The sequence below is a fragment of the Podarcis bocagei genome (genome assembly GCF_964188305.1).
Source record: "Podarcis bocagei genome assembly, chromosome: 8".
Lineage (NCBI taxonomy): Eukaryota > Metazoa > Chordata > Lepidosauria > Squamata > Lacertidae > Podarcis > Podarcis bocagei.
This window is the reverse complement of record NC_138133.1, coordinates 28999033-29023870: the sequence shown is the minus strand read 5'-3', so window position 1 is coordinate 29023870 and position 24838 is coordinate 28999033. Positions and strand designations below refer to the sequence as shown.

At 42.9% G+C, this 24838-nt stretch overlaps 1 protein-coding gene across 1 annotated transcript in view; it reads left to right on the top strand.

The window, feature by feature from the left end:
- Positions 1 to 24838, top strand: part of ELOVL2 (ELOVL fatty acid elongase 2) — a 51801-nt gene that overhangs the window by 11741 nt on the left and 15222 nt on the right. Inside the window, exons 2-3 of the mRNA XM_081206601.1 lie at positions 12600 to 12663; positions 16641 to 16828. Coding sequence (XP_081062727.1) covers positions 12600 to 12663; positions 16641 to 16828 — 252 coding nt within the window. The remainder of the gene's footprint in view (positions 1 to 12599; positions 12664 to 16640; positions 16829 to 24838) is intronic.

Sequence of the window (24838 nt, the reverse complement as noted above, 5' to 3'; positions counted from 1 at the left end):
TCCCTTTTAAACATTTTCAGAAAATAAGCATATGTACACATAAACATACAAACGGAACCTATATGGAGCATAGTCAGCATAAGAAACAAAGAGATGCAGTTACATATTGCTGTTTTGATTTCCCGTTTAGAGGACCATTGCTGCCTTTGTTCCTGCAGCATTTGTAAACAAAGTATTCACTTTTACTAAAGTGTGCTGAGTTGCATCACTATCTTGAGTGATATATTTAATGAATGAAGTGTGAGTGTATGATTAAAGTGTTTTATATTTTGTTGCAAATGGTCGTGCCCCTCTCGATATTGCATGTAATGAGAGGCAGGATATGAACCTTATAAATAAAATAAAATAATAAATAATAGATGTGGCCATTAGGCTGCAGTTCTTGAAAGTAAGTCCCACTGAACTCCACAGGGCTTACTTCCAAGTAGACACACATAGGCTTGCATGGTTAAAGAGCAGACTTTCCTAAGGTCCAAATCCAGCTAATCTGATTAGCGATGTTTACCGCTCCTAAATGGATAATTACCCTGCATCACATTGACTGGATTATTTTTCTCATACCCCCCCCCCCGGGCGCTCCTTTTCAGTTTTCATAAAATGGAAACATTTTAAAGCATTGCTTCTACCATTAGCCAACTCAGTGTTGTCATTCAGCCTGGCTGCTTAGAAATACTTGGTTACACTTGTATGAGTAAATATAGACTGCAATGGAAAGTGCAGAAATTGATACTAATTTAGATAAGCATACCTGATCTGCTATTAAATTTGAATGCATGGAACTGAACCTGAGCAGTAAAAGTTAGCAAACTATTTTCCATCCGTAAAGATTGCCAGGCCTATTGAAGCTACTCAGGCAACCATCTAACCACAAGATAGCCACAGTATGCGGAATCCAGTATGCGGAAGCCCAGTGCAGTGTAAATCTATGACCAAGCATGGGATTTATATTACAGCACGCATTGGGATGCATACCTCTAACCCAACCCCACCGATGCTTCCCCAAACATGCTGAAAGCTGAATACTGTGTGTGGTAATGCCTCACTACAGACTGGCAGTCATCACAAGCATGCATGCCAAGTGTATGTGCTGAAGTTCCCACATGCCTGCTGGTTGTGTGAATGTGTCCTGGCTGTAGCATAATAGTTTTGTTCTTTGTGCCAGAGATTTTACATTCACTTGCACTATTAGCTAGGAGATACGCCAAAGGCACCATAATTTCCTAAACATCCAGTGCCTAAACATATGCACTAATGTGCATTTGTCTGTGTCAGCAACATAACATGCACCAGCCTACTCTTTTAATATTTTGTTATTCTAGCTGCACAGATGTACGCATACATTATTTCCTTGCAAAACTGATACGATATCAAAATCCATAAAACTATCCAAAAAGCAACTAGCAATCAATTGACTGCTCAGTTTTTCTGATCGTCAGATAATTGTAAAATATTTTAAGAATGATGCTGTGTAGATGTGGGTCAATTAATTTTTACTTAATTATGGTTCCATTTGTCAATAAGGGCAACATGTCTCATAGCCTGCAGCACTCGGGGATAAACCTAGCAGCACAGCAAGACTTCTCCCACCATGGCCCGCTGCTATAACTGTAGGAATCACCAAACAAGATCACAAGCAGTCTTCGGGGGCAAAGGTCATTGCCTAGTGGATGGAACAGAGCCAGGGAATTATTTTCAGCCTAAGGGCTTTGCTCCCTCGTAGGCAGGGCTCGCCCAAACATTTCGTCACCTGAGGCAAACCACAAAACAGTGGCCCCCTTCCCACCAGGGATGAAGGGGTGAGGGAAGATGTTCATCAGGAACAAGGGGCAATAAAGATTTACCATGGAACCTGCTGCCCTTGTGAATCCTGCCACCTGAGGCAATCACCACAACTTGCCTCATGGGTGGGCTGGCCCTGGTTGTAGGCAATTTTTCAGGGGCTTCTTTCTTGAGACTGGTGGGCAGGGCCAGAAGGAAAAGTAACCAGAGCAATTAATGCAACCTTTCCTTGTATAGTAGGCTGCACTGCAGTCACACCAAAGCCAGAGGTTTCTATATGCACATTCCTCCAGCCAGGCAAGCAAGAAGCACATTATTACAATTAAGCAGTACCTTCCACTCATGCAAGAGCACTCGGGGAGGTTGCTGAGCAGGGCCAGTGAGTGGTATGTGGCTTGGAGAGAATCTTGAGGATCAGAGAGGACTGCTGTTTGGCCCCTAGGTCTACACTCCTGGTGTAGTTTATGGGGCTAGGATGAAGAAGACCCAGTTCCAAATTTCTCCCTAAACCATGAAGCTCATTAGGTGACGCTATATAAAACGGTGTTTATGGGAGACAATCTTACTTGGCTACGAGTGATCGCCAAAGGAGAAGAAGAAGATAGAAATATATGCCTTACAAACAGCTGGAGATAAATCTTTACTTGTCATGCTGGCCCCAGTTGAACAACAAGTATTATTTACATATGCATTCATGAATGGAATGCATTTCTCTCCCTTGAGCTCAAGAGAGGATTTAGTCCTTTTTTGCTTTCAAAACTCCTTCATAGCAATGCATAAGTTAGTAAAGGTAAAGGGGCCCCTGACCATTAGGTCCAGTCGTGACCGACTCTGGGGTTGTGGCACTCAACTTGCTTTATTGGCTGAGGGAGCCTGCATTTGTCCACAGACAGCTTCCGGGTCATGTGGCGAACCAGAACAGCACACGGAAACACCGTTTACCTTCCCGCCGGAGCGGTACCTATTTATCTACTTGCACTTCGTGCTCTCGAACTGCTAGGTTGGCAGGAGCTGGGACCGAACAACGGGAGCTCACCCTGTTGCAGGGATTCGAACTGCCGACCTTCCGATCAGCAAGTCCTAGGCTCTGTGGTTTAACCCACAGCACCACCTGCATCCCTAATGCATACGTTATTCACCCATTAACTTGCCTGTCCTCACAGTGTCCTCCAGACAGCATCCCCACAACTCTCACATTCACAGTTAAAGATAGAACTAACAAAATAACCAGCCAACTGCCACCTCCTTTCCCCAATACCATTTGTGTGTGTGTGTGTGTGTGAAATACATTTCCGCTACAAATACACTACAAATAACTAACAATGCTGAGCAAGTCACACACATTCCCTGCCTAAAGAGAGGGCAATTTGTGAAGATGTATGGCAAATATGCATGCTAGTCTAAGCTCCTTGCAGAAAGGGCGGGGTGAAAGTGTGATAAAATAATGTATTCTATTTTAAAACCCATTATTTCATGGTAGCAGCCATCTAACTTGTTTTTTGTAGCTAGCGTAAGCCTCAAACTTGTTGGTAGATTTATTTGATGTTGCACTCAGGTAGAAAGCCAACATTTTAAATTCTAAGAGTAAACAATAGAAGTGATTTATTTATTTATTTATGCATTTACTTATTATACAAATTTATAGCTTGCTTATAAGATAATATTCAGCAGTAAACAACATAAAATCTCATGAAACAATATTTGTTCAATATGTAAAAAACAATACACGTAGTTTTAACTATGCACTGTGTGAAGAAGTACCCTAATTCCTTTTATTTATCTGGAACCTTCCAACATTCCATTTCATGGGATGCCCACAAGAGAGGGAGAAACACTTTTTTCTCTATCCACTTTCCCCAGGCCATTCATCAGTTGCAAATTTCTGTTATGTCACCCTTTCTCTCAATGGAAAAAGTCAAAAATTCTGGAACCTTTCCTCATAGCAAAGTCACTCCATTTCCTTGATCATTTTGGTTGCTTGTTTCTGAATCTTTTCCAACTCTGCAATATCCATTTTGAGGTGAGGTGAGCTAAAACCAGCCTCCCCCAGTCTGATGCCTTTAAGGCGTTAAGACCAGTGGTGAAGCTGCATGCTCTGGCACCCCGGGGACATGGCATGTCACCTGCGGGGGCGTGGCATGCGTCCTGGGGTATGTGGCATGCTGCCTGTGGGGGTGTGGCATGCGTCCCGGGGGTGTGACGTGTCACCCATGGGGGCATGGCATGTGTCCTGGGGGCATGACACACTGCTTGTGGGGGCTTAGTGCCCAGCGCTGTGGGGGAAAATCCACCAAGTGTGTCCAGGGGGGACAGGCGCAATGGTAGTCCCCTCCCCGATGGTGTTGGGGGTGGTGCGCTCCCCCGTTCCTCCGCCAGTGGTTAAGACTCCAATCAGCCTCAGCCCTCATGTCTGCAGCTGATGAAAATTGCAGTCCAAAACATCTGGAGTGCACTAGATTGGGAAAGAAGGCTTCTTCAGATACTCTCCCCAGATAAATCTTCCTTAATTACAAATTAAGCTGATGTTCCACTATGAAGTAGGTAGAATAGAATAGGATTACTTTTAAATGGATTGCACTAATCTCCTTTCCGGGCCAGGCTCATTTTGCAGCGTTAAGAGCAGGGAGATTCCAGAGCTGCAAACATCATATTTTCTTTATTTGGCCAGATTTTATGTGTGATACATATGTTTGCAACACTTCATTATAACAGGTTTGCTTTCCTTTTTTAAAAAAAGACAGTAAAATAACCGTGGAATGGGTACTAGGCAATCGTCTAATAAATACTAGGATCATAGAATTGTAGAGTTGGCAGGGATTCCCAGAGTCATCCAGTCCCCTTGCAATGCAGGAATTCTGCACACAGACACACTGACCACAGAGATGACTTACTTAGTATAAAGGGTACACACAAACCCCTTTTTGTGTTTTTATTTATTTTGAAGGAAAGGCTTTAGTGCTGGGACTCTGGGCTCAAAGATACCAGCGTGTTTGCTTTTTCTTCTTTGCTAAAAGATTTTGATCAATGTCACTTCATTTCAGTCTTTCCAGTTAGAGATGGTGTATGGAATGCTTTTTGTGAAATACCTGGTATCTGTGGATATCCCCTCAGTGCCACCTTCCACTCAAGGTTCCCAGCTGCATTCCCACCATTAATAAAACACTGGATTAGGATATTCTACTAGTTGATTCATAAGTTTCTCCATCTGAGCAGGAACAAGAGTCAACAAAACTAAGCAAATATGCACTAAGGGAAAAGAACGAACGAGCATTTTTCTTTTTCTTTTGCTCAAACTTAAATTAGAGTCTTGCAATTAAATTCCGGATTTGGAAGCAGAATAGAATCAGGATGCAAATATGCACTCTTAATAGCAGGCATACAGAGGAAATAAGCTTATAGACTCACTTGCTTTTGGGTCCCTTTCTCCCAAACAGGTCCAGGGATGGTCAGTATCCATAGAAGCCTACCCTTTCACACTCAGCAAGAAGGCTGGCCACAAGTTCCCAATTTACAAAATTGCAATGTGCAGAATGTTAGCCGCTCTTCCTTCCTCTGAAGCAATATTATTGTAATAGTAATAGGCATATGAAGCTATTAATCTAGTGGACCTTGCCCCATTTTGGTTAGAAGAACACTATTCAGTGTGGGATTTTAATTTATTCCTCTTGACTCAGATCAGTTCTCTTTAAAAACCACTGTATTTTGAAAAAACACAGTTGGGAGTTTGGAAATGGGTTATACAAGAAAGGGTTAATGGAGCCAGAAGTAATCTGTCAAAGTTAACAAGTACCTCCTTTGTTAGAGAGATTGGCAGATTGCTCCCAATAGCAGGATCTTCTTGAGTCTTCTGAATGGTTAGGACAGTGGTGGTGAACCTTTAAGAGATCAAGTGCCCAAACTGCAACCCAAAACCCACTTATTTATCGCAAAGTGCCAACACGGCAATTTAACCCGTATATCTCATTTTTTCTGTGTGTTTCACGTTTCTTCTTGATGACTGCTGTTGTAATAAATAATAATTCATAAAAGTTATTGCATTACATTCTTCATTAAATTATCCTTCCATTGATATATAATTTTGTAGTATAACTCAGCACTTTTTTCTAAATAAATGTTTAGGGGTACAGTGGTACCCGGGTTAAGAACTGAATTCGTTCTGGAGGTCCGTTCTTAACCTGAAATGGTTCTTAACCTGAGGTACTACTTTAGCTAATGGGGCCTCCCACTGCCACTGCCACCACGCCACTGCCATGCGATTTCTGTTCTGTTCTCATTCTGAAACAAAGTTCTTAACCCGAGGTACTATTTCTGGGTTAGTGGAGTCTGTAACCTGAAGCGTCTGTAACCTGAAGCGTCTGTAACCCGAGGTACCACTGTACTCTCATTTTGACTCAAGAAAATCACCACGGCAGCGGGGCGGGGGGGATAAATACAGTTCAAATTGGGAAAAATAAATACAGTGGTTCCTCAGTTTTTGAACAGCTTAGTTCTCAAACTGCTTGGAACCTGAATACTTCAAACCCGGAAATGAGTGTTCCGGTTTTGGAACTTTTTTCAGAAGCCGAACATGCTCTATTCTGAGTATAACTTCCGTTTTGAGTGCCACACTTCTGTTACACGAGCAGGCAAGGGATGTTGCTGCCACACCCTCCCCAGCCTACTCCTTCAAGCAGGCAAGTAGGAGTGGGATCGGGCTACTCTGCTAGGCAGCGTTGCTGCTTGCATGGGAACAGGAGCTGGATCCGGGCTGCTCAGCTGGGGAGATGCAGGCTCCGTCACAATGTCCATTGAGGGGTTCATGGCTGTACTCCCCTCAAGGGAGAAGTTTAAAGGAGCCCCCACCTCAGCATCAGATCCCCTGCAACCCTGTGAAGGCAGCCAGGCTGAATAGTTGCTGGGGTTGGGGTAGGTGGAGGCAGCCCGGAAGCTGCATCTGAGAGTCTCTGCACCACCTGAAGGCAGCCAGGCGCTTCTCAACTGAGTAGCCCAATCCCACTCCTACTTGCGTGCAAGCAGGAGTGGAGGCGGGAATCTGTCAGCACCAGTGGCGTAGCGTGGGTTGCCAGCACCCGGGGCAAGGCAAGTAATTTGCGCCCCCTAACCCGTGGATTTGCGCCCCCTAACCCTAACCCCCAGATGTTGCGCCCGGTGCGGCTGGCCCCCCCTGCACCCCCCCCACACTACGCCACTGGTCAGCACGAAGCCTTCATTCCACTTCTGAGAGATCCCTGCCTCCCCTCCTGCTTGCACGCAAGCCCTCCTCTCCTCTCCTCCCACCCCCAGCACAGAAGCTACGGCCCTGCATGTGTGCCCACAGAGAGGCCTCTGAGTGCCCTTTCTGGTTCACATGCCATAGGTTCGCCACCACTGGGCTAGGAGATACCTGAAACAGGGCCTGACTTTCTCCCCCAACTCCTAGGTAAAGATTATGTCATCTATGTCTGTATATAGGAAAACACAGACCACAGTTTTGGAGTGCGGAAGAAGTTACAGGAGGAGCCTTCACACATTACATTCAACATCTGTGCAGTCTGTGTCCCTCTGTACACAATAGTCCAGGAGTACAGTGGTACCTTGGGTTACAAACGCTTCAGCTTACAGGCTTTGCTAACCCGGAAGTAGTACCTTAGGTTAGGAACGTTACCTCAGGATGAGAACAGAAATCGCGCGGCGGCGGCAGCAGCGGGAGGCCCCATTAGCTAAAGTGGTACCCCAGGTTAAGAACAGTTTCAGGTTAAGAATGGACCTCTGGAACGAATGAAGTCTTAACCAGAGGTACCACTGTACAAATCAAGAAGTGTTACACTCTTGTAAATGTGTAGAAACAAGTTGTGTTCAGTGTAACCCTAGAAAAAGCTGTGTTTGGGGGCTCGGTAAGCTAACAGCATTTAGGGCGCCATCTCTGTCTGGGGAAACGGATTTGGCCCTCTGTTTGACTGCTTAAGCTGGGGCTCAACCTGCATATTTGTAATTAAACACAAATATTAGAAAACTCCATAAGCCTCCAAAGTTAAATTAGACCTGGGCAGCAAGCAGGCATCAGGTGAAACAATGAGGGAACAGCAGTGAGGAATTGAAGGATAGATCTCCTTGGGAACAGCCTGCCCTCCCTAAGTTAACCTGCTCCCTGCCCCCCTGGGTGATAGATGAAGTCAGATTCAGCTGCCAGTCTGGTCAGCATTTTTCTGTGGAATGGGGTGGTGCCACTATGTTGTTCCTCAGCTCGGGCAACTAAATTTCTTGGGCTGGTCCTATCTCCCAACATTGCTGTTCTATTAGTGATATGGCCATTAGGGTTTAATTACACCCATTTGTATGTAACATGTAGATTTGCCATCATGCACAGCAGATGGCCAGAAGGTGTCAGACAGCAGAGTTGGGGAGTTTTTCAAGAGAAAATGCACACGTCCTACTTTTTTGAGCTCTGATTAATCACTAACGTGGAACATCGTAAATCCACTTTGTTGTATTCAGCTTAAATAGCATAACTGAATATGGTTCCCTTTTGGGTTCAGGGAGAGTTGAGAAACAGAAGCACTGTGTAAAAACCTAGACAGAAAGTGGTTAGCTTTAAAAAAAAAAACAGTTTAAGAAAAGCTTTTAGAGTACAAACAAATTGAGAAGCACTGAATAGCTTGATCTTAATTGCATGTGACACATTTTGAGTTAGAAAAGCAAACTTTAAAAAACCCCCACATCCTTCTTACGTGATCCTGTCTCTTTTTTCTCCCCTCATATCTCAGGAGATATTATATGCTCAGTCATGTGGGAAATAGTTCTGCTGTTACATAACTTTTCCTTCCAATGTGTATAAAATAAAAACTCTATATAGTAAGTTTTCATCTCTGAGATTGAGGAAATGACCTGACTATTCCAGAATGGAGGACACATCTCCCTGCACCTTACTTATACTAAGATTAATGTTTTCGTTTCTCTGAGAGCTGGTCTAGATGGAGGAGGGAACTTTTCAGTGAGAGATTTTGCCATGGTGGAATACTGCCAGATCATATAACGCTTTTTCACACATGCACACCTGTCATTTGATAACTGTGCCATCAAGTGACAACTTGTATGTGTGTGTGAATAGACCATCACGGATCTGAAGCCATACCACATATAGAACATTATTGTGATCCTGTGTCAATTTAAATGCAATATTTTCAGATGGAGTTGGATCACACATTCAGCACCAGCTGCATCAAGTGCTGTTGAGTAATCAAATAATGGGAAATAAAGTAATAATTCATAAGATAGCTGCAATCCTTACAGCAACATCACAAAATGAATCAAAATTGTTCGTATTCCCCATATTGTAGAAAGGCTGAGACAGAGAGAGCAGCTTGTCTAAGGGCACCTAATGAGTTCATGGAAAGGTGAGAAATGAGCTGGGGACTTCCTGCTTTGCATCTCAGTCTCTTCGCTGCTGTGCAATGCCAAGTAGCTTAGTATTGCAGTCACAGCAATGACACTAAATTCAACAAGTTCACTCATTAACAAGGACTGAAGGAAAAGCAGCAGTTGTATAGATTTCGTTCACACCAAAAGAAAAAGCTTGATGAAAAACAATTTCATGTGGTTAATGTGCACAGCAAATGAAAACAGCAATTGTACAGGAAAGCCTCTTAGATGCAGAAGTTTTTCTTCCCAACGAATTCCCCTTTTGCATTTTCCAACCTTCATCCACCGCTACCAATAAACCAACATGTCCCTCATATGTATTAAAATTCAGCCTTGGGCAGAGATTTGTCCACTGGCATTAGAATTCATGTTAATAGTGATAATTGTTCCTATTTTGTGTAAATACCACTTGTGTCAACTAATAATAAATTCAAGCTTTTGTGCTTTGATTTTCCATTTGTTATAAGCCACATAGAGATGAACAAAATATTGTTACATTTTTAAAATGTCATGTTAAAACTTGGGACAATGGGATCTCTGTGAAACAGAAGCAGTAAGAGAAGGCTAAAGTTGAGGTTCTCTGTTTTCTCACACTCCACGTTTCCTGACTCAGCTCCTCATCTGAAACTATTTTTTGTTGAAACCAGCTAGCTTTGTGAACACAGTTCCCTGATAAGTTTTAGTATGATAGACATATTTGGAAATTTGTATTTATCACATTTGCACCTTACATTTCTAGATATACATTTTAAATGTTTTAATAGTAATGTAGGGCAGCTGCAGGCAAATGTTTCAACTCAAACTATTCGAAGATATATTCTTATGGATATAGGTTAAATCATCTTAAGGTAAAAGGTAAAGGACCCCTGGATGGTTAAGTCCAGTCAAAGGTGACTATGGGGTTGCGGCACTCATCTCTCTTTCAGGCTGAGGGAGCCAGCGTTTGTCCACAGACAGCTCTCCAGGTCATGTGGCCAGCATGACTAAATCGCTTCTGGCACAACGGAACACCATGACGGAAACCACAGTGGTACCTATTTATCTACTTGCACGAGCGTGCTTTCGAACTGCTAGGTAGCCAGGAGCTGGGACAGAGCAACAGGAGCTCACCCCGTTGTGCGGATTTGAACCGCCAACCTTCTGATCGGCAAGCCCAAGAGGCTTCAGTGGTGCCACTCGCATCCCAAATCATCTTAATAAAGCAAGTGAAAGCAAATCATCTTAATAGAGCAAGTGAAAGTATAGTTTTGATTGAAACGATTTCTCTTTTTCTGTTAAATCAGTAGCACTTTTGTAGAAACAGGCTGGTATTTCCAACCAGATAATGGTATTAAAAAGGAGTCTCAAATTAACTACTTAGAATATAAACAGAGCATTCTGATATACAGGAGGCCCTGGGACCAATGGCATGTATACTTTGTAATGATGATTAACAGCCCAAACATGAGCTGAATGGCAGTACAATTAAATAAAAAAACTAGAAAATATACATGGGTCTCAAAATGCAACAAACCATGCCGCAATCACTATACCTTTCAAAGGTACTTTAATGCTTCCCCATCTTTCAACCCGAACATATCTTCAACAGCATCTTTGGGGCATCTATCCTGCCTTTGCTTTTGTGCATGCAGATTTCACTAAACAATGTAAACTGTGTATGTAGATTCTCTGCAGAATATGGTCTTCCCTAAGGAGTGTTTGAAGAACGCATTGATCTGGCAGAATTTGCACAGAAGCTTACTATGCTGGCAACCCTTGTGGAACAAGCCTGCCACTTATAACATGTTACTGCAGTACATTAAGTGCATAGGGTTGTGTCCTCCATACAGGTGGTTTCAGTAGAAGCTGAAAGGCCTGTAGGATAATGTATTAGGAGATCGTCTCAAGCTTTGCCCCCATCCTCTCGTGTTCTGTCTATTCTGTGATCATTTTTGTGCTGTTGCATAATCATTTCGCAAATAGCTGCAGCACCTCATTGGCTTATCTTGGTTTGTAGTATCAACATGACATTGGTGCAATGTCCTGGGTCAACTCCTGTTATGAACCACTTGTTTGCTTTTATTGATTTGCTCCCCACCCCCTCCTAACTTGCAATTTTCAGCTGCCAGCCACAGCAGATCATGCATTTGAGCCTACATGATGCCTTGCCCGTTCCACCCCTCCATAGTGTCAGCCTGTGTTGGCAGGTACTTTTGAGGCTCTTTTGCAGAAAAGAATCTCTGCCAGTTTCATCTGACCTCAGAAGAGGCAACTCCTAGCAACTAGCAGAAGAACATTTCAATCTCTCAGGATATTTTGCTACTCGCCTAAAAGTTGCCATTCTCCTATAAAGGAATTTCAGAGGGAAAGTGTGAAATACCTGAATTATAACAGTTTGTTTCTATTCATTTGGACTTGAATAGAGACAATTGTTTCCTGCTTTTACTTAGGAATGATAAGGTTATTGTGGAATCACCAGATACTGCTTTTGTGGTCATTGTGATTATTGCTCATTGGGGAGCAGTATTCAATTAAGCTTATTCAGAGTAGACCCACTAACATGACTAAGTTACATCTATTAATTTCAGTGGCTCTACTCTGAGTCTTCCTTGGAGCTTTAATTCTCACAAATAGCACCTTTTGCATTTCACTGCCACAATCTCACTGTTTACAATTCCTCCCCTCTGTACTAGTGGATCCATATATGCCTTTCAACTGAGGTTAGCACTTCATGCATAAAATGGAGATGTTTCTAGATCGTGAGGGTTTGTGCCATAATAAATCTGTTAGTCTTTAAAGTGCTTCAAGTCTCTTTGTTGTTTCCCGCCAATCTTACGCTTGCATTAAGATCCTATGAAGAAGATCCCTTTTGGATCAGCCCAAGGATCCATCTTGTCCAACATTATTTTTCCAAAAATGACTACCCAGATGAAGAAACGCAGAAAGGCAACCTCTCCCTGTTGTTTGCTGCTAGTATTAGATACCCAGATGTACGTTGGTACTCCACGTGGAGGTCAATTTAGCTGCTGTGGCTGTAAAAAGGTAAAGGACCCCTGACTGTAGGTCCAGTTGCAAATGACTCTGGTGTTGCGGCACTCATCTCGTTTTACTGGCCGAGGGAGCCGGTGTTTGTCTGCAGACAGTTTTTCTGGGTCATGTGGCCAACATGACTAAGCTGCTTCTGGCGCAACGGAACACCAAAACCAGAGCAGCGCACGGAAATGCCATTTACCTTCCTGCCAGAGCAGTACTTATTTATCTATTTGCACCGCTGTGCTTTCGAACTGCTAGGTTGGCAGGAGCTGCGACAGAACAACGGGAGCTCACCCTGTTGCGGGGATGTGAACTGCCAACCTTCTGATTGGCAAGCCCAAGAGACTGTACATCTCTGTAAATGAGGACATAACAAACCTGACCCTTGTTTCCTTCTGCTTTCTTTTTAGGAACATCTGAAGGCATTTGACCATGAAGTAAATGAGTTTGTGGACTATATGTTTGGAGCTAGAGGTAGGTGTTCCTTTCATGGTGCTACCAGGCTCTCCTCACCTGCACCAGCTCTGCTGGAGGGTCATTATAATATGTGTACCATGGTGATTAAAGAAAACTGGGAGATAAATGCATTTAGTTCAAAAAGAATATATAGCTGGTTCTGATAACTCCTAGTGGAATGTAAAACAAGCAGCATATCTCATCTGTTTACTCCCAGGGAATTCTTTTACATGACACTTCATACTCTTTTAAGCTATATATATATATATATATATATATATATATATATATATATATATATATATATATATATAATCTCCCTCTTATTTCCTCATGTAGTATTTTAGTTAAAGATTTGGAAGCTAGCCCTTAGTTTAAAGAAGATAGTGACAATTTTTGCTCTCCCAATTGCCTGTGCTTAAAAAAAAAACCTTTTCTATTCAGAAATGCAGCTGGAGCGATTGTTCATTGTGGCTAATAAAAATCACTTGTTATAGCTCCCAAGGGACTTAAAGGTACTTAAATCTAATGAATTCTACCTGTGCCAATTTGTTCAATTGATGAAAGGGGAAGCTTGCTTGACAGGAAGAAACCAGTGTTTCCAGTGAAAGCAAGTTGATGTGAATGACTTTTACCTGGTCATAGGAGGATACAATTGTGAAAACATTTGCTTTGTTGGCTACAACAAAAAGGGAAACTGCCAGGATTTAGTAGAACCATCAGGATTTCATTGTGGGAAGAGGAAACTACGTATTTCTTATCCAGCCATTGACTAGTCCAGCTATTGACTAGGTAAGCATAGAGGGAGCATTGTGCTGTGTTGAATTTTGAGATAATTCGTGTTCTTGCAGCTTTTTAGGCAACTTAAAGAGCTTAAACAGAATATAGTGTGAAGCTAGAAACGTGAATAGGCAAAATGCTTTGTTGGGTGAGGATAAAAGTTTATTTCAACTGGAGCATTGTGTTTCAAATAGTGGAAATTCAGATGCCCCTGAGAAGCGGGGCTTGGAAGCAATAGCCCTTTGCTCTTTTTTGTCCTTATCTTCTGGTGCAGAGAGGGATACCTCTGCAGATCACAGAGTTCTGTTTTGATACACTTTCTTAAAGTACAGGGTCTTGGTTTGCAACACACTTGCCTCTGTTTCCTCCTCTTACTTTTAAATAGGCTAGTGTCAAATGTGTAAAAAAATAATAGCATAGGATGTTTTGTTGTTGTTTGTTTTAAAAGGGTGCTTCCTTATGGGTGCTTTTACCTGGAGCTGTTACCTAGCAGGTTCAGAAGTGCAAGGAATGATCGTTGCAGCATTGCAGTCATTAAGCCACAGCCACAGCAACGATGGTATTATCCAAGTTGATTGCTGGTATAGTTAGTGGGCTTTGCACAAATAGTCACTCATTTTGGGAGACTTTGAGGTAGTTATGCTTGGCATTCATCAGAGCCCGATAAAGAAAAGGAAAATGCAGCATGGATAGCAGGAAGGGATGAGTCACCTTTAAAAAAATGATAATAATCCCTAGTCATCGAAAGCTTCACTTGTGCAAAAGCTTCAGGTCAGCTACCTTAAGAAAGCGCCAAAGGCATTTAGTTGATAATGTAAGGACTTATAGCTTTACAAGGAAATGCATAAAGATTCAGTGTGAAATTCCAAGCTTAGAATGGAAATGAACTGATGCTTTGCCACAGCTACCCAGGGTGTGTGCAGGCGACAATATTTGTGGTTTGGGGACAATAAATAATGGGGATCAGATACTGGCCAGGTGACTCTGTAATAATAATGATTAAACAGAGACCCACTTGCTATGGTCAAAATAAGGTAGGATCTTATTTTTCTGATTCTAAGCTTCCTTCTTGTTCTCTTAGAGTAACTTCTAACTCAGGCATGGCCAAACTTGGCCCTCCAGATGTTTTGGGACTACAACTCCCATCATCCCTAGCTAACAGGACCAGTGGTCAGGGGTGGTGTGAATTGTAGTCCCAAAACATCTGGAGGGCCACGTTTGGCCATGCCTGTTCTAACTGAATCATCACACACAGGTGTTAACTCTTGCTTTGATTTGTGAAGCTTATTGGTTTGTTATCTTTTGTTGTACCAATTGTCAGCATCACCCTAGAGCCAGTGCGCCAACTGGACTCATGTACCTCAGCCCCGACTGGGCTAGGCGAGCTGGAAAGCACCACCAGAGACCTCCTTCTCACAGGAACAGGTCACAGTGCTGTGGACTCACAGCTCAGAGCTGAGAGCACCGGATTCACTGTCTCAATAATACAGTCGTTGCGCAGCAGAGTTTTGCAGAGTCTTGCAGAGTATAAACCACTCGGAGAGCAGCTCTGTAGAATATCTTCCTTTTATTCTGTAACTACAACTATGATACAAAACTATATACAGAGCTGAGTATTCTAAGCATAAATCAATGCTACACTGAGAGTCTGCAGCTGCACTTAGCAGCAATCTTATCTCTAGGATCTCTAACACTCTCACTTTCTCCGATACACTGACTGACTGTCTCTCACTCACACAGATTGATATGTTGCTGGGCAGAATAAGTAGATAGGCAGGACACGCCTCCTCCTCTCTGGAGAGTCAGCAGAGACCATCAGGAGATCATCAGGAGATTCTTGGGTATGGGAGGGGTGAAATCTCCTCACCAATAACCTTTCAATTATTTTTATTTATTTATTTCCCGCCCTTCACCCTAAGTTCCCAGGGTGGGTCACAGCATTAAAAGACAACATTAAAAACAATGTAAAACTACTTACGGGCATAAAAATAAGGTGGGTCTTACCATTCACCTGTGATTGCTTTGACTGAAATTGACAGCACTTCATTAGGCCTTAACCTGCCTACTGGAAGGCATTACTGCCTATTTAGGACATACTTATGTTTGCATCCAGGAACGATGAATGCCTTTTATGGTTTTTAAGCTGTTCTGGTTCTGGACAGTGTGTGAAAAAAGACATTGTAGAAGGTGACTACTTCTTCTAACAAATGGCAATGATAAAAAAATCAAAGGCTTATATTATAAGCATTATACAATCTGATTGTTTATTGGGGTTTTGGTAATATGCAAATATATTGGATGACATCCAGTGATGTCTGCCCACCTCCACAGCAGAAATCTGCTTGTGCGTTCTCTCTTTTCTCTCCTCCAACTCCCTTTTGTGCCCCCAAACTCTGCTCTGGATAGTCCTTCAGCGCTCTGGAGCAGATTTTGGGGGCACGTGGGTTTTGTAGGGGGTTGAGAAGCAATAGAAGCCCTGTTGCACAAGAAGACACTTGGTTGTGCTATTTCAGTTCTCACCCATTAATTTTAATTGAATAATCAGCTGTTGTTATTTATTAAAAATTATATGTACCACCCTTCATCCATAGATGTCAGGACAGTTCACAACATAAAAGTACTGGAGGGGGGGACATAATAAAAACAAGAGCAAGAACAAATTAAAAACCCCACATTATATATTTTTTAAATAATTTTTATTAGTTTTCCAATATACATTTAAACACAATTTAACATCCCAATCTCAACAACTACTTCTTTTGGACTTCCATCAGCATGTCTGACAATTCTCCGTATTATCACATCTTCTCACATTTCTCAATTTAAAATTGCACTTTATCATTGTTAGCCTTATCATAGTTTTTAAGCAATATTTCTACCATTACTTCTCACAGAGCTTCTTGAAAGCTTACAAACGTTAACTGTTCATCACATACATTTTTAATATATTCTGTAAATTTATTCCAGTCTTCAGTGAATCTCTGGTCTCGTCGGTTCCGAATCTTCCCTGTTAATTTGTCCAATTCTGCGTATTCCATCAGTTTCAAAAACCCCCACATTATAAGAGCATCCTAGGAGGAGGTTGTAAAGACTGGAGGCTGGGTATTACTGGGAGACTGAAAAGGCGTTGGTCGCCCATTGAATGACTGTATTGAACAAGAAATATTTATATGTGCTGATTTCATGAGGCTTTTTGCTTTGCTTTGTTTCTTCAGATCCCAGGGTCAGAGGATGGCTCATGCTGGATTCTTACTTGCCCACTTTTTCCCTCACTGTTGCGTATCTTCTCTTCATATGGCTGGGTACCACATTTATGAAGAACAGGCCTGCTCTGTCACTCAGGGGTCTTCTCATTGTATATAACCTTGGAGTCACCATGCTTTCGTTTTACATGCTTATAGAGGTGAGTTTTTTCAGTGTTGGCCCAGTTTTGTTGTTGGTCTCCAAGTTTAATAGATTGGGCAGTTTGGCAAAATTGCTTTTCACAGGTCATATTTTCTGGGAATACTAGTGTTTTACTTTCTACATTTTGCATTTTATTTTATTTTATTTTCAGGCAGTATCACATGGCTCACCTGCCTGAGCCATCCAGACATGCACAGTTTGAATTATTCCTTGCTCTACATTCAGGGTGCATCTATTGCTCCTATTTCCATAGTTGATCTTCTGAGATCTCAGTGATCCTATAGGAGCTTTATTGAATCATATGTGCAAAGACTGGACTGGGTGACCTTCTGGTGACTTCTAGAAATGAGTCTGTAATGAACTATATTTTGAAGCATGAACATAAGAGATGCCTTACATTACCAATTTTTAGCCATTTATTTTACAAAAGAGAGGAAAAGGGGGAGGATCTGAAGCACTATCACCGAAAGGCACACATGATACTCAAATTATGTACAAAACAGCCCCAGTGGATACTTTCCTGCTTTGGGAGAAGCTCATTTTGAGCAGAGGGGCCATGCATAAGTCGCTTTTTTTCTCCACACTGCAAAACAAAAGCAAAAACAAACCCACACAATGCTTTCTTCCTCCCTGCATTCCAAGCATTTAAATTTGACTCAGGCAGGCGGTGTGTGTGTGTGTGTGTGTGTGTGTGTGTGTGTGTGGAATCTAGCACTTCTCTCCAGCCTGAGAGTCATTATAACGCACCTCGGCCAGAGTAATAATATCTTCCTGTTTAGCTAAGGCTGCAGTCTGAACCCCATTTACTGGTGGAGTAAGACCCATTGAATTCAATAAGGCTTACATTTGCGTAGGCAGGGTTAGGACTGTGCTGTACATCTGTGCTAATGGTAGTGTATTTAAAAGGTCAACCACTAGTCCAGTTAAACTCTGATGGTTGCCTTCAGAACATGTGGGAAGTGGCAGTTCTCATATGAAAACCCATGAACGCATGAGGAGGAGTCTCCTTTCCATAAATCCCATTATTCAGGTTGCCAGAGACAAATACCTCTGGCTCAGGTGTGCCACTGGATGCCAAGATGTTGCAAATCCTTCAGGCAGCTTCTGAACATATAAAGGCAGACCAAGTGAATGTGAGCAACTACATAATGTTTATTGTCCACATTTACTTGTCTAGCTCCATTTGGTTTTTTCAGGCACCCCCCTCACTTCTTGGCATGGGACTGTTTCCCCATGTTTGACAGTCACTACATTGTCAGTATTGGACCATCAACCCTATTTTGGATATTTACTGTAGCATATACAGTAACTTCCGCTGTGTTCAAGTATTTGAGGTCTCTGGGGCACGCTAGCTGCAGTCTTTAAGTACGGGCTGCATTATATCTCAGCAGCCCATCTAAAACCACGGATTAAACAGTGGCTCTTCGAAGATCATCTAAAAATAGGCAACCTACATAGAAAGCAGGGCTTCAGTGAAGCAGGAACTCTGGAGGGCTGGGTTTTCTCTAACTTCCTGAACAAATGGAAATGTGGGGCCTTGTCTCTCTCCCTGCCCTCCACCTCTGGCTGTTGCTTGCAGGATCTGTCCTGGTTCTTTCCTTGGATCCCTCCTAATCCATCTGAAAAGAAGCAGACTTCACCTCTTAGCCAAAACCCAAGGCTTTGGTTTCAATAAACCCTTTGCTTATGCCAAACAGAAGAGTCTTGCCTCATCCTCAGGTTCTAAGGCAATTCCTACAAGGATCCAAGCTTAGTACATAACAGGAATAGAGCTGACAGGGAATAGCCTATACCAAACCTTTCTTGGGTCCTCAGCCAGCTCAGATCACACCTGCTGTGCATGGTGTAATAAACAAACATCTGCCCTTATTCCCTTATGGGGAACACAAGAACCCTTAGAGTCCTTTGTAGGTTCTCCAGAGGCCAACCAGAGAATATTGAGAAGCAAAGCAGCTCGTAAGCCTGATGTGTTGCAACAGGGTGCTCTCCTCACATGCAGGAAAGGAGAAGGACCCCGAACAAAGGTGTGCCCACCCTTATATAGACATTTTAAATTGCCCGCCCTGGAGTCCAAGACTACCCCCAGAAACCTCATACATCACAGAAGGGGTGTAGCTCAAGACCACCCCCCAGATGCATCATACCTACATCACAGAAAGGGCGGTCTACAACAGAAATCTGAGTGCGTTGTTTATATCCTGTCTGGCAGACCTGTTAATGGTCACTTGATTGGATACCCTGGGGAGCCTGGCCAGTCTTTTGTAATGACAAATACTTAGTTCCTGAGTATTTGGTCACAGGCACACCCTATTCATACACAGACATACCCTTAAGACAGGATTTGTGAAGGAAAAGACAATGGGGAGGCTTTTCCATTTTCCTTCAACCTTGCAGAGAAAACATTTGGTCAGTTTGGGAGTCAAAATGGTTTCAGGGCTGTTTTCCTGTGCTGCTTCAGACATGTGGTTTATATATTTATGTACGTGTTTGCTTGGTACATTTATGAACATTTATTATAGAAGACCTTATTTTTTTATTTCAATGGCCTCCAATGTGGTTGCAATGTGGAGCTTCATTTACATATGCAGACACACTTCCATCAAATTCAGAGAGCTGTGAAGCAGTTGCACATGAGGGTGTTTGTATTCATATGCGGTACTTGAGTTGTATGCTTGGATGGTTGTCATGGAGTTCTTGCCGGGTTGCAGTGGCTATTTCGGGCCTGTTCACTTTGCTTGAACTTCTCCTTCAGATAACTTTGCCAGGTCTTCTTTCAAGCCAGCCAGTAAAAGTATATATACTGCCATCTTCAGCATAGTTTCACTTCCCCATGTCAATATTCGGATGTGACTTCAAATTAAGAGTGTTTTCTTTCCCATATTCCCACATATATTCAAACAGGCAGGACAATTATGCTTAGAACAAAGCTGCCATTGTGAGCAGAGTCTATTTATACTTGAATTGTCAAACAGAGGCCATTTACTCATATTACAATGGAGATTTGTTCATTAGGTTATGCGAGTGGAGGTAATTTGTCCCCTAAAATTAAATATCAGCATGTTTTGCTGTTGTGCAGAATTTTGTAGTATTTCATTATTCAGGAACTAATGACAAAGCATAACTTTACATTATGATAGCTGAGACAACATGCTACAAATATGCTTACAATTATTATTATTATTATTATTATTTGCACCCTGCCCATCTGACTGGGTTTCCACAGCCGCTCTGGGTGGCTTCCAACATACATAAAAACGTAATAAAACATTAAACATTTAAAAAGCTTCCCTATACAGAGCTGCCTTCAGGAAATAATAATAAACATTTATTATGGATTGTGTGCTACAACTTATGAAGGGATGTTGTCACAAAACAAAACACGGTTCTACCATTGAAGGGGTGTTAAGATAGCTTTTTAGAAACAGACAAATGTTTAGAACTGGATACTTAAGATGCAGCCCTGAATGTACTCTTCTGATGATTTTTCTTCTACAAAATCACTACAGTGGTACCTCGGGTTAAGTACTTAATTCATTCCAGAGGTCCGTTCTTAACCTGAAACTGTTCTTAACCTGAAGCACCACTTTAGTTAATGGGGCCTCCTCCTGCTGTTGCCGTGCCGCCGGAGCACGATTTCTGTTCTCACCCTGAAGCAAAGTTCTTAACCCGAGGTACTATTTCTGGGTTAGCGGAGTCTGTAACCTGAAGCGTATGTAACCCGAGGTACCACTGTGTAGGTATTCTGGGTACCAAGCAGGATCACAAGATCACCCACACGGTCACAGCTAAGAAACTTGGACTGGGATGGTTGAAATTAGGATGCAGGGAAAGAGTGGGAAGAAAGACTGATGGGAAGGCAAGCAGAGAATGAGGCAAGAGAACCAGCCACACAGGCAAGGGCAGAAGGTAGCCTCTAACCTGGAAGCATTTATATCTTGTCCAGCCTAGGAATGCACAGTGGCAAGTTCGATGCACTTCTGGGGGAACAGGGAGCTTTAGTTTCCTTTCACTCTCTGAATTATCCAACCAGTATAGCTTGAAGTTTGGCAGACTCTTAATAAACTGCATGCTGAATCAGCGCAGGTATGCAGCCTTGCGTTAGATGATGGGAAATAAATATTACTGACTCACTGAGTCACACTCTCTCCAACCGCTTGCAAAAGACATAACTTTTGCAGTGTTCTAGGGCTGTGGTTATTTTTGCAATGGTTCCTATGGTGAATTTTGCAGGTGGCCTGCCCCACTTCGTTAGTGCATGGAGGTATTTTCTCTGGTTTTAGTGGGGAATAAGTAGCTTGCACCTCTTTGTGGTATGCAAAAGCAATTTGCCCAAATAAAAAGGGGTAACACTCAGACAATTCAGAAGTGAAGACTTGCTTGTCTATTTAACCCTCCCAAATAAATTCTGATGCAGTACATTCCACACTGCAGCCTTTGCCAGCTGGGCACCAACCAGGTGTTTTGGACTACACTTCTTTCAACCTCCAATCCAAAACCTCTGGAGAGTATCAGCCATCAAATTGGCAAAGGCTGTCTTACAGCCACAGAAGATGCATCCCTAGCATGGAGGAAACTGGTGGGATGTAACAAATGGGGAGAGAGCAGGTGTTTCTTTGTAGAATTAGTTGATTGTAGCTTTATCAGGCCCTTAAATGGGACCTCCTGGCTCTGTTTTGAAGACAGAGTCCCCAGCCTTCTTGCCTGCCTTCGTGACCTCACACCACCCTGCAAGCAAGTGAAATGATATGCAGGCTGCTCTAATGAATAAGAAATCTATGCTCCTTTAGTTTCCATCAAATATATTTGTAAGTATGCTGTGGTCACGTTACTCTTCCCACCTGCCTCTCCTGCACTCAGCTGGGTGCAAGCCACTGCTCTCCGGATTATTCTGACTGCAGGCATGTGACATTTCAGAGTTAAAGGGACTGTGACCCATTTCATTAACTCCCTGGATTGGCAGAGTAAAGGTATAATTCCTTTAAAAATTGCTGCAGTCCAGTCCACCCTCAGCTTGACTTCAGCAAACCTCCATTGAAATGAATAGTGTTTCCACATCTGCAGTGCTGAATGGATCCTTTTGACTTGTCATCTTCTAAGTTGGAACATGAGTTACCAGAAAGTGAGTTACTTTTGTAAAGAAAACAGGGTTGTTTGCCTTTCAACTCTTGAAACAGAAGTCTTGGGGTTTTCCCAGACACTGGGGGGAAAAACCAACCTATTCACCCTCCCACAATGCTCTGAGCAGGCAGTATTTAGAATAAACTTAGATTTAGAATAAATGTTAGATTTAAAAAATAAAATAAAATAATGCCTACAGCAATACAAGGTGATGATGAAGGGCAAAAGAGATAGAGTTGTTGAAGGTTGCCGCTTCGTTTTATTAAGTGAAAGTTTTATTAAGTGAAAGTTTGTGAAATGTGTTAGCACGTAGTGTGCCTTTGAGTAAGGATATCTGTCTTCTGCTTCCAAAGAGAGGACAAGTGAAAAGCTGCTCAGGCAAATAGCCAGCGTAAGGAATTACTAATGGGCAATATCAGTTTCAGCTCTGGCAGCAGAGTAAGTGCAGTGCTCAGTTATGTTTGTCATGCTATTACCAACTGGAGTTCAGCAATTGCACTGTTGTGGAAAGTGATGAGAGTTGGAAATGAATTGCAAGCCCTTGGCAATTAGTAACTGGCATTGAGCTTTGCAATTAGCATCAAGAACCTGGCTTTCAAGAGCCCTACAGGCCTAAAAAAAAGGAATACAGTACCTTGCTTTAGTAAAGCATGGTTTGGCAGCGCACACCTATACATGGGAAGTCCCATTCTTTCCAATGGGGCTTACTCCCAGGTAAGTATGTGCAGGATTGCTGCCAGTAAGGCATCTATACATACATGCATCCTTAAAAGAAGGATGCTATGGTTAAAAGGGCTCTGTTGGCTTTCTTAGCAGTAATAGCGGCAGGGGCGGGCACTGCAGCAGCAGAATAAAGCCAATCTTTAGAACAGGGATGAAGAAACCTCAGCCCCCGGTGGGACCGAATGCAGTCATTTGAGTCTATCTAGCTAATGCTTCCTCCTTGCCTTGATGGAAGCTAGAGAGGGGTGTCTCAGCATGTGCATAGATGAGCCTGCTATGCCAAGGTAAAATTTACATCTGTTGCTCTCTTTTCACTTTGGTCCCACCTTCCACTGGCATATGCCCCGCCCTGGGTGACAACTCATAGGGGCCTTGGTCCCTTCCCTGCCCCCCGTAAAATATTTGAGAGGGCCAGGCCCTGCTAAAGCTGATGGGAATTGTCATTCAATTGGTGTCATAGCTGTAAACTTTCAGATTTGAAAATAAGGGATCAGCAGCCTCACCTGTCCTGGGGACAGTCTACGGGATATCTAACAATCCAGGATAGCAGCGGGAAACGGCGCTGGAATAAGGGAATTTCCCGCCAAAAAAAAAGGAAGGTTGACAGCTATGATTGGTGTGTGTTCGCTGCATCTTGTGATCGATTATGTGGGTCGGGGCTTACCTGCCCCCCCGTTTTATTCAAGTTGGCACCCCTGCCCCCCACCGTCCCCGAAGGTTGCCCAGAAAGGAATGTGACCCAAGTGGAATCCACACATAAAAAACACTGTGAAAATGCTTTTTTAAAAAAAGTTTTGAAAAATATATTGAATTCACTGTATCTCGCCATCTAGTTTCACATTTGTAGAATGCACTTTACAACACACTTAAAACATTTATTTGCAGCTGCATAGCTAAGTCCTCTCAGTCTGGAAAAAGGTTCCTCACCCCCTACTTCAGAGGCCAGTATTTAGAATTTCATCCATAATGTTATAAAATGCCAATGAAGAAGTTTCAGAAGTCGTGTAGTGGCTGGAGACACATATTTCCCTTTTCTTTTTTCTAGACAGTTAAATGTGTGGTGACAGAGAGCTTCTTACGCTGCAGGCATTCACCATTTTGTGCCTCATTCCCATTGAAACTGATTTGCAGGGGGGTATTTTGCATTAAACGTGCATTCAACATTTCCCACTTCTGCTCCAATCTAGTCCCGCTCTTTGATTGTAAGCATGTTTTTTTCCTGTTTTTCTGGGCAGGCAAAGGAAATGAGTGGGAACACTGTGGGCAACAATGGCTCTGTCACAGAAATTTAGGGAGAGTCAATGGTTATGCAAGCTGCCTTAAAAAAAAAAAAAATAGAACCCTGCAACATGTTGTAAAGAACTACTACGATTCCACCAAGGGGGAAGGGGTTCATGCCTGTCTTTCATACCTTCTTCAGCTCCTTTAATAACTATTGCTTGTCTTTTAGATGAATGCCCATTTTCTTCTGAGCTTACAAAGCTGAACTTACAAAGCAATATTGCTTTTTCTAATCCTGTATACTGCACATGGAAACACACTTCCTTAGGGATCAGGTTCACACATGCAAAGTAGTTCTTCATGTAAGGGGGGGAATCAAGAGTGCAGAGGCAGTTTTCCAGCTTGTCCGGAGTTTTGGGCTGAGTTGCCATCAGTATGCTGATGACACCCAACTCTATCTGTTGATGGATGGCCATCCTGACTCGGCCCCAGACACACTGACCAGATGTTTGGAAGCTGTGGCTGGATGGTTACGTGGGAGCCGGTTGAAGCTAAATCCTTCGAAGACAGAGGTCCTGTGGCTGGGACGGGACGATATGGGATTGGGGGGGCAACTCCCATCTCTTGCGGGGGTGCAATTAGTGCCAGCACCGTCCGTTAAGAGTTTGGGTGTAATCTTCGACACCTCCCTTTCCATGGAGGCGCAGATTGCAGCTACAACAAAGGCGGCATTTTTCCATCTCCGCCAAGCTAAGCAGTTGGCTCCTTACCTCTCTCGCCCTGACCTAGCCACTGTGATCCACGCGACGGTCACCTCCAGACTGGATTATTGTAACTTGCTCTACGTGGGGCTGCCCTTGAGACTGACCCAGAAACTCCAACGGGTGCAGAATGCTGCAGCGAGACTCCTTACGGGGTCTTCGCTGTGAGATCACATTCACCCGGT